A 10,000-nucleotide genomic window follows, 5' to 3' on the forward strand; every position below is an offset into this window, starting at 1 on the left:
GGGAGGGACAGAGAGAGGGAGGGAGGGAGAGAGGAACGAAAGGCAAGAGAAAAACTGATTAAGAAGAGTAATAAGAAAAGACGCCCAAATCAATTGCAGCCCTGCTGCCTGAGTTCCTGTTCCAATTACAGTAACTGCAGGACACGCATTTAATTGGAAAAGTTGGTACAGCATCTCAGATAAGAGGAGAACACGAGAATGTCCTGCAGGTTCCTGCCAGCAGACCCGTCAGCCTCAGCGCGGGACACTGCCCAGGAACCGTAACGGGACTCCAGTTCTACATTCTACCATTTAAAATACATTTTAAAAATAATATTAAGAAAAATGTACACATTCTGGTGCGTTACCTCTGAATACATTTACTGATACTCTTCAGAAGGTCTTAAACCATGTACACCTGTGTACAGCCATGCTGCAAGATGACCTCAGGACTCCCACATGGGATTTTAAACCTATACAGCCTATTGGATGTCAGGTACTGAAATCCCAGTGAGATTAACATAATCTCTGAAAGATTACGTGCATGCAGATGAAGGGAACCTCCACGAGATTAAGGACTTACCTTTCCATTCATCAATGGAGTGTTCTCTCTCATCCAGCTGCTTGTCATAGATCTGAGGAGGAGGCTGAACAGAGAGAAGACAAGACAGGTAAGACAGGTAAGAGGGGGTGTGCATGTGTTAAAGACAGGTAAGAGAGTGTAAGAGAGTGTACATGTGTTTAACAGACAGGTAAGAGAGTGTAAGAGAGTGTACATGTGTTTAACAGACAGGTAAGAGAGTGTAAGAGAGTGTACATGTGTTTAACAGACAGGTAAGAGAGTGTAAGAGAGTGTACATGTGTTTAACAGACAGGTAAGAGAGTGTAAGAGAGTGTACATGTGTTTAACAGACAGGTAAGAGAGTGTAAGAGAGTGTACATGTGTTTAACAGACAGGTAATAGAGTGTAAGAGAGTGTACATGTGTTTAATAGACAGGTAAGAGAGTGTAAGAGAGTGTACATGTGTTTAACAGACAGGTAAGAGAGTGTAAGAGAGTGTACATGTGTTTAACAGACAGGTAAGAGAGTGTAAGAGAGTGTACATGTGTTTAACAGACAGGTAAGAGAGTGTAAGAGAGTGTACATGTGTTTAACAGACAGGTAAGAGAGTGTAAGAGAGTGTACATGTGTTTAACAGACAGGTAAGAGAGTGTAAGAGGGTGTACATGTGTTTAATAGACAGGTAAGAGAGTGTGCACCTTTTCAACAGTAAATTAATATGTTCATATGTTACCATGTGCAGTATTTATCATAAATGATCACCATTATCATAAATTACATCCAGAAAGTAGAATAAAATATTAGACAGGCAGTTATATGGCAATTCTTATGGATTTGTCCTTCAATAGTTTTGACATTAATTAATTTGATTTTTAAATGTGTTTAAATATGCAGTCTGATTAATAGCTTGACACTTATTCATAATATAAATAGAATACATTTGCATTTCATTACTTGCTTAACCAAAGCCAGTAAAGTAAAATATATATAAATATATATATATATTTCTTTTTTCTTTTTATAATGGACGGGCATGCTGTACTCAACAGACTGATCCAACTGGCTTTCATTCCCCTTCTGGAACATTCTAAAGCCAACTCCTGATGTTGTAATGTTGGTGTTTGTTGGGGAAGGTTGGGGTTTGTTGGAGTATTGGTGTTGGGAAATGTTGGGTATTGGAGTGTTTGTGTTGGAGGATGGGTGTTTGTTGGACAGTGTTGGTATTGGGGAATGTTGGGTGTTTGTTGGAGGTTTTTGGTGTTGGGGAACATTGGGTGTTTGTTGCAGGGTGTTGGTGTTGGGGAATGTTGGGTGATTGTTGGAGGGTGTTGGTGTTGGGACATGTTGGGTGTTTGTTGGAGGGTGTTGGTGAATGTTGGGTGATTGTTGCAGGGTATTGGTGTTTGGAAATGTTGGGTGTTTGTTGGAGGGTGTTGGTTTTGGGGAACATTGGGTGTTGGAGGGTTTTGGTGTTGGGGAATGGTGTTGGAGGGTTTTGGTGTTGGGTGATTGTTGTAGGGTATTGGTGTTGGGCAATGTTGGGTGTTGCAGAGTTTTGGGGAATGTTGGGTGTTGGTGTTGGGAAATGTTGGGTGTTTGTTGAAGGGTATTGGTGTTGGGGAATGTTGGGTGTTTGTTGGAGGATGTTGGTGAGTGTTGGGTGTTTGTTGGAGGGTGTTGGTGTTGGGAAATGTTGGGTGTTTGTTGAAGGGTGTTGGTGTTGGGAAATGTTGGGTGTTTGTTGGAGGGTGTTGATGTTGGGAAACATTAGGTGTTTGAGGGTGTTGGGGAATGTTGGGTGATTGTTAGAGGGTGTTGGGGGATGGGATCAAGAGAGAGAGAAAGAGGGGGAGAGAAAGAGAGAGACAGAGAGAGAGAGAGATAAAAACTCTACATGAATCAGTCCAATTATGCAAATAACTTTATCCTTTGTGACTTCAGTTTGACTTCGCTTGGCAAATCTGACATAAACTCTAAAAATTGTTGTGCATAAAACTCCCAGCAGACCAGCAGTTTCTTGCAAACTCAGGCGTTCTGGCACCAACAACTCTGTCACGTCACTCACGTCAAATTCTGAAGTGTGATTCTGATGTTTGTGAACATTATCTGAAGCTGGCGGGTCACATCTGCAGGACTGCACATGAAAAAGCAGGTGTATAGAGGTCATAGCAGAGGCCCATGGGCACATACACAAATGTGACGCTATGTTTCAGCATTTCAAGGTTATTTATTGAAATAATTTGTTTAGACAACTTTTATTTAGTCTTGGAGGTAAGTCAACTGGTGTAAGAGTGAAGATTAGTCCCGTCGAGCAGGAGCTCAGCTGGTAGAGCAGGTCAGTCATGATGACACCTGTGTCTTGTGCAGCATACACACCGCCACCTCTGTGTCCCGCGCAACATACACACTGCCACCTTTAGAAACATGTAAATTGCTCTGGATACAAAGGTCTCCAGCTCCCAGCACACCTGACTCAGGTCATCAGGCACTCTGCCCTGCGCATTATCCTGCTCATTATCCTGCGCATTATCCTGCAGATTATCTGGCTCATTATCCTGCTCATTATCCTGCTCATTATCCTGCTCATTATGCTGCTCATTATCCTGCTCATTATGCTGCTCATTATGCCGCTCATTATCCTGCTCATTATCCTGCTCATTATCCTGCTCATTATCCTGCTCATTACCCTGATCATTATCCTGCTCATTACCCTGCTCATTACCCTGCTCATTATCCTGCTCATTATGCTGCTCATTGCAGGAGCAAAGCTATAGTGTGGACTGGATCTTGGGTGTTGCGGACCGGTTAACCCTTGGACAGTGGTTCTCAACCTAGTTCTCTGTACCCACAAAATGGTTCACATTTTATCTCTGCTGTAGAAGGTAGTTAGTGTTCCTAATGGTTTGATTCTGGGGTGTTTAGGGCGAGTGTAGTGTGGGTGTAGTGCAAGTGTAGGGTGAGTGTAGTGCGAGTGTAATGCGAGTGTATTGTGAGCATAGTGCGAGGGTAGTGCGAGGGTAGTATGAGTGTAGTGTGAGCGTAGTGCAAGAGTAGTGTGAGTGTAGTGTGAGTGTAGTGTTAGCGCTGAATGAGTATAGTGCGATTATAGTGCGAGCGTAGTATAAGCGTAGTGCGAGTGTATTGCGAGTGTAGTGCAAGTGTAATGTGAGCGTAGTGCGAGTGTAGTATGAGTGTAGTGCGAGAGTAGTGTGAGCATAGTATAAGTGTAGTGCGAGTGTAGTGTGAGTATAGTGTGAGTTTGGTGCCTATCCTGGCATCACAGAGCATAAGGGGGGGACCAACCCTGGACAGCCAATCACAGAGCTCGCAGGCACACGAGCAACCACACACTCACACCAGGACTCTATAGAGGGACCAATCAACCTAACAGGCACCGAGTCAGAGGAGGTCTTTCACAAACACGGCTGCTGAGTTCAGTCCCTTTCAGACCCTGCCCAAGGAACTGTCAGACTAAGATAAACGAGCCACATATGACCCCAGGGATACTAATAGATAATGCTGAATGGATGTAAATGAACTGTACTCACTGCCTCCACCTCAGACGGGTCGTACCACACGTTGATGTAGGGGTGCTGCAGGGCCTCATCCACCGATATTCGCTTGGCGGGATCAATGATTAGCATCTTGGAGAGCAGGTCTCTGGCCTGGCTAGCTGTAAAGGGCAAAAAGCGAGAGGCAGAGGTCAGAGTTCAGAAGAGGTCAGAGTTCAGAAGAAGTCAGAGTTCAGAAGAGATCAGAGGAGGCACGCATTCTTAAATTATTTATGTGCAATATTTATTTTGACCATATAATGCTGTCTGCTGCAAAAAAACACACACACACATACACACACACACACAAATCACACACACACACACACACACAAATCACACACACGCATACACACACACACACACACACACACACACACACACACACACACACACACACACACACACACACACACACACACACGCTTCACAATCTTGTCTGCTATGCTGAACTTCCAGTGTCATCATCTCCTCTATCTTTCTAGCCTGAAGAACAGGGAGAGAATTCTCACGCAGTCACTGTAGAATGTAGTGCCCCTCCCCTCCACGCCCCTCCCCTTCACACCCCTCCCCTCCACACCCCTCCCCTCCACGCCCCTCCCCTTCACGCCCCTCCCCTCCATGCCCCTCCCCTTCACGCCCCTCCCCTCCACGCCCCTCCCCTTCACGCCCCTCCCCTCCACGCCCCTCCCCTCCACGCCCCTCCCCTCCACGCCCCTCCCCTTCACACCCCTCCCCTTCACACCCCTCCACGCCCCTCCCCTCCACGCCCCTCCCCTCCACACCCCTCCCCTCCACGCCCCTCCCCTCCACGCCCCTCCACGCCCCTCCCCTTCACGCCCCTCCCCTCCACGCCCCTCCCCTCCACACCCCTCCCCTCCACGCCCCTCCCCTCCACGCCCCTCCCCTTCACACCCCTCCCCTCCACGCCCCTCCCCTCCACACCCCTCCCCTCCACGCCCCTCTTCTATCCAGTAGATCTATTCATTAGCTCTATCCAGTAGATCTATCCATTAGCTCTATCCAGTAGATCTATTCATTAGGTCTATGTGTTGTTTATTTGTAGGGTTCTTGAGTCAGACAATGTGAACTTGAGTGGTTCACATTTGTTTGTGTGTCGTCATCATCGTGTTTAAGATGAGGGTAAAGTGTGTGGCTGGCGTGAATAGTGCTACCTCAGCATGAGGACTTGAATGGGTCCTACCAGTTTAACCCTGTCAACTCACCAATGAGTCATTCAGGCACCACAGGGAACCCTAACACTATTGTTTAGTTTGGGGTGTTCAGTGTGGGGTGTCTGGGTACCCCTGGGCTTCACCCTAGTACCTATTATCATTACCTCTCCTCTGGCTGCTGTGTCAGACTCTGGTCTGGTAGTCAGTCTGTTCACAAACTGGAATACCCAGGGTTAAGACCCAGGGTTAAGACCCAGGGGTAAGACCCAGGGGTAAGACCCAGGGGTAAGACCCAGGGTTAAGACCCAGGGGTAAGACCCAGGGGTAAGACCCAGGGTTAAGACCCAGGGTTAAGACCCAGGGGTAAGACCAATGGTTAAGACCCATGGTTAAGACCCAGGGTTAAGACCCAGGGGAAAGACCCAGGGTTATGACCCAGGGTTATGACCCAGGGTTATGACCCAGGGTTAAGACCCAGGGTTAAGACCCAGGGGTAAGACCCAGGGTTAAGACCCAGGGGTAAGACCCAGGGTTAAGACCCAGGGGTAAGACCCAGGGTTAGGACCCAGGGTTAAGACCCAGGGTTAAGACCCAGGGGTACGACCCAGGGGTACGACCCAGGGTTAAGACCCAGGGTTAAGACCCAGGGGTAAGACCCAGGGGTAAGACCCAGGGTTAAGACCCAGGGGTAAGACCCAGGGTTAAGACTCAGGGTGATGACAGCCGTAGCCTTCTCTACTAATGATGCCAGAAGCAAGATGTTCTCATGAGAACACCAGGAGCATGTCCATGGGTACAGTAACCCTCCCTGCTGTGAGGGGATGGTGTAATGCCCAGTGTGAACCCCAGCTGAGGGCCAGGGGGCGGAGCCCAGTATGAAGGGTGAATGTGGGAGGGACACATGGATGAGGGTCCGTCCCCTGAAGGAGAGGGTGGAGTAATTTAGACACTCACACCCTGAAGGAGAGGGTGGTGTAATTTAGACACTCACACCCTGAAGGAGAGGGTGGTGTAATTTAGACACTCACACCCTGAAGGAGAGGGTGGAGTAATTTAGACACTCACACCCTGAAGGAGAGGGTGGTGTAATTTAGACACTCACACCCTGAAGGAGAGGGTGGTGTAATTTAGACACTCACACCCTGAAGGAGAGGGTGGAGTAATTTAGACACTCACACCCTGAAGGAGAGGGTGGTGTAATTTAGACACTCACACCCTGAAGGAGAGGGTGGTGTAATTTAGACACTCACACCCTGAAGGAGAGGGTGGTGTAATTTAGACACTCACACCCTGAAGGAGAGGGTGGTGTAATTTAGACACTCACACCCTGAAGGAGAGGGTGGTGTAACAGAGACCATCACCATGGGGTCTGACGTTGGCGCATGGACTTGCGTTCAAAGTTCCTGATGTAGTCATGATGTAGCAAATAAAAAAAGTCTTAGAAGGGTGAAGTTGTGGAGAACACAGCAGCACACACCAAGGACGACTGCTCTAAGATCAGTGCACAGCGAGCTAAATGTTGAATGGGGACAGGGCTGAGGGACGACTGCTCTAAGATCAGTGCACTTTTACAGCGAGCTAAATGTTGAATGGGGACAGGGCTGAGGGACGACTGCTCTAAGATCAGTGCACTTTTACAGCGAGCTAAGGCACAATCTTCTTGGCTGTCTGCAGATTATTCATGGTGTGAAGTTCCTACTGTGAGACTCTGGAGCTGGTGGTTGATCATTTAAGGAAGACTGCGAACAAGCTCATAAAACTGCAAAGATAAAATTGCAGTTTAAGACTTTAATTAGGTTTGCCACCTTAAATATAACCGGGGTAAGAGTCAACTGATGAAGCAGAAATAGTATGACAGGTGCATTTACATGTGATGCGCAGTGATGTGTAAACTGCTGATTGGGTGAGGGAGTGAAAGGGATCGCCCATTCTCTGTGATGTGACAGCAGCTGCTGTCACTGATTGGTGGATGGATTGGGAAGGGGCGGGGCCATTCTCAGTCCCTACACTTCATTTATCAGAATGAAGACGTGTTCTTATTCCACCCTCAAACATTTTTTTCCACATTCTAATTATGAATTGTGAAAATATTTTAAAAGGGAAGCTTTCTAAAAGAAAATTAGATGAATTTTTCAGTGTACATGTGTCTACTGTGGGACTGAGGTGAACCCTTTTTTGGACATTGTGAGCGTGATTATTGGTGAAGGCATCACTAATGAAATTAGTTTAAGGTGGTGACTTTAATGGTACTGTGGACAATATAGACACAAACCAAACAGAACCAAATTCTGCCTTCCACAAGCAGCTAAGTGAGACACAGGAAGCACAGGACACCTGAAGAACATTGAAGGAGACCCGTCCTGTGCACAAAGAGCTCCACTCCAGAGGGAACCTGCTCTCATTGATTTGAAATGTAAGCAGAAGTTTTTAAGCAGCTATTGAATTTGTTCTGCTGGCTTCCCCTGTTCTGTCCAACGTCAGAACGTGTGATAAAGACACGTGCAGTGGTACAGAAGAGCTGCTCTTAACAGATGTTTGTTTTAAAGAGGTTCTTGCTTGTATCTTGTCCTTTTTTCACTGCAACAGTTGTTTAATGTAGCTGAAATGCCAATTAAGCTATTCTGTCATCAGTCAATGTCACAACAGGCACAAAATACACCAGCTTATTTACTGTACTAACAACTACTACAGCCAGGGGGCGCTGGCCCTGTGGGGTAATTCGAGCAGGGAGCGCTAGTCATGGTCTAACCGTGTGAATGAATTGGATGCTGTTTCTAAATTCTTCTTTAACACTCAGCTAATGAAAAAAGAATACACTGGATCAAAAAATGGCGTGAGCGTGGAGTCAGGATCCTGCTGCCGAGATCTGCTGAGATCTGCACACAGGTGTGAGCTGGCAGCAGCACAAGAAGTGAGGGAAACTTCACCTGAAGGTCTGACTAGACCTGTGAGGTCCATCTATGGGGGTCTGAACGCACCACTCCAAGGAGGCTGGCTGGGTGCAGAGAGCCTGCAGGTGGCGCTCTTCTGAGCTCTTACATATAAATATATAACATTTGTGCTTTTTGCACAGCACTTGTATAATATGTAAAAATGCATTAAACTCAGGACAAAAGACAAATAAATGACTACATATTATTTAAGTGCTGTGTGACTAGGTTTAGGTTGGGTGTACATCGGTAATGATCTTGTTGCATCCCATTTATATCCCTCAAAATAAGTTGTCTATCTTGGTAAGGTTGTTTATCTTGGTGGGGTTGTCTATCTTGGTGGGGTTGTCTATCTTGGTGGGGTTGTTTATCTTGGTGGGGTTGTCTATCTTGGTAAGGTTGTTTATCTTGGTGGTGTTGTCTATCTTGGTGGGGTTGTTTATCTTAGTAAGGTTGTTTATCTTGGTGGGGTTGTCTATCTTGGTGGGGTTGTTTATCTTGGTGGGGTTGTCTATCTTGGTGGGGTTGTTTACCTTGGTGGGGTTGTTTATCTTGGTGGGGTTGTTTATCTTGGTGGTGTTGTTTATATTGGTGGGGTTGTCTATCTTGGTGGGGTTGTCTACCTTGGTGGGGTTGTCTACCTTGGTGGGGTTGTTTATCTTGGTGGGGTTGTTTATATTGGTGGGGTTGTCTATCTTGGTGGTGTTGTCTATCTTGGTGGGGTTGTTTATCTTGGTGGGGTTGTTTATCTTGGTGGTGTTGTTTATATTGGTGGGGTTGTCTATCTTGGTGGGGTTGTTTATCTTGGTGGGGTTGTCTACCTTGGTGGGGTTGTTTATCTTGGTGGTGTTGTTTATCTTGGTGTTGTTGTCTATCTTGGTGGTGTTGTTTATCTTGGTGGTGTTGTTTATCTTGGTGGGGTTGTTTATCTTGGTGGTGTTGTTTATCTTGGTGGGGTTGTCTATCTTGGTGGGGTTGTCTATCTTGGTGGTGTTGTCTATCTTGGTGGTGTTGTTTATATTGGTGGGGTTGTCTATCTTGGTGGGGTTGTCTATCTTGGTGGTGTTGTCTATCTTGGTGGGGTTGTTTATCTTGATGGGGTTGTCTATCTTGGTGGTGTTGTTTATCTTGGTGGTGTTGTTTATCTTGGTGGGGTTGTCTGTCTTGGTGGTGTTGTCTATCTTGGTGGTGTTGTTTATCTTGGTGGGGTTGTCTGGGGTAGCCTGTACCAGATACCATAATGTGGTTCAGACCAGCACAAGGAAGAATAATGGGAAGAGCTTGCAAAGGGTTTATGAAGAGTTTATGAAGGATTTATGAGGGGTTTATGAGCAGTTTATGAAGGATTTATCAGGGGTTATGGGGGGTTTATGAGAAGTTTATGAAGGGTTTATCAGGGGTTATGAGGGGTTTATGAAGGGTTTATGAAGGGTTTGTCAGGGGTTATGAGGGGTTTATGAAGGGTTTATGAGGGGTTTGTGAGGGGTTTATGAAGGGTGGGGGTTAACTCTTAATTCCTAGGGTGGAGACCCTGTTGTGGTAGTGGTAAGGTGGTGGTATTAGGTATAACATTGGTATGAGTGAATTAGAAAGATCCACCACCCAAGCATTCAGACCACAGTGGCCTTGTGGACAGGAACTGATGAACAGTTTGAGATTACATAAAGTAACCATGGAAACAGATGGACTGTGGACTCTAACTGCACATCTTCAAGCTGCTTCTGTAAAGTGGAGTTTCTAAGTGGTCAGTGAGTGTGCAGGGTCGCCATCAGCACTGCTGAATCCTCTCTTCATTTTGGGTGC

General features: G+C 46.4%; 1 protein-coding gene across 5 annotated transcripts in view; it reads right to left on the bottom strand.

The window, feature by feature from the left end:
• Positions 1-10,000, bottom strand: part of mapk10 (mitogen-activated protein kinase 10) — an 81,303-nt gene that overhangs the window by 14,507 nt on the left and 56,796 nt on the right. For all 5 annotated transcript variants that reach the window (XM_076988822.1, XM_076988818.1, XM_076988820.1 and 2 more), the window contains exons 10-11: positions 4,090-4,214; positions 563-626 (exon numbers count right to left, since the gene is read on the bottom strand). In XM_076988822.1, coding sequence (XP_076844937.1) covers positions 563-626; positions 4,090-4,214 — 189 coding nt within the window. The remainder of the gene's footprint in view (positions 1-562; positions 627-4,089; positions 4,215-10,000) is intronic.

The sequence above is a fragment of the Brachyhypopomus gauderio genome, unplaced genomic scaffold (genome assembly GCF_052324685.1).
Source record: "Brachyhypopomus gauderio isolate BG-103 unplaced genomic scaffold, BGAUD_0.2 sc64, whole genome shotgun sequence".
In the NCBI taxonomy this organism is placed as follows: Eukaryota; Metazoa; Chordata; class Actinopteri; order Gymnotiformes; family Hypopomidae; genus Brachyhypopomus; species Brachyhypopomus gauderio.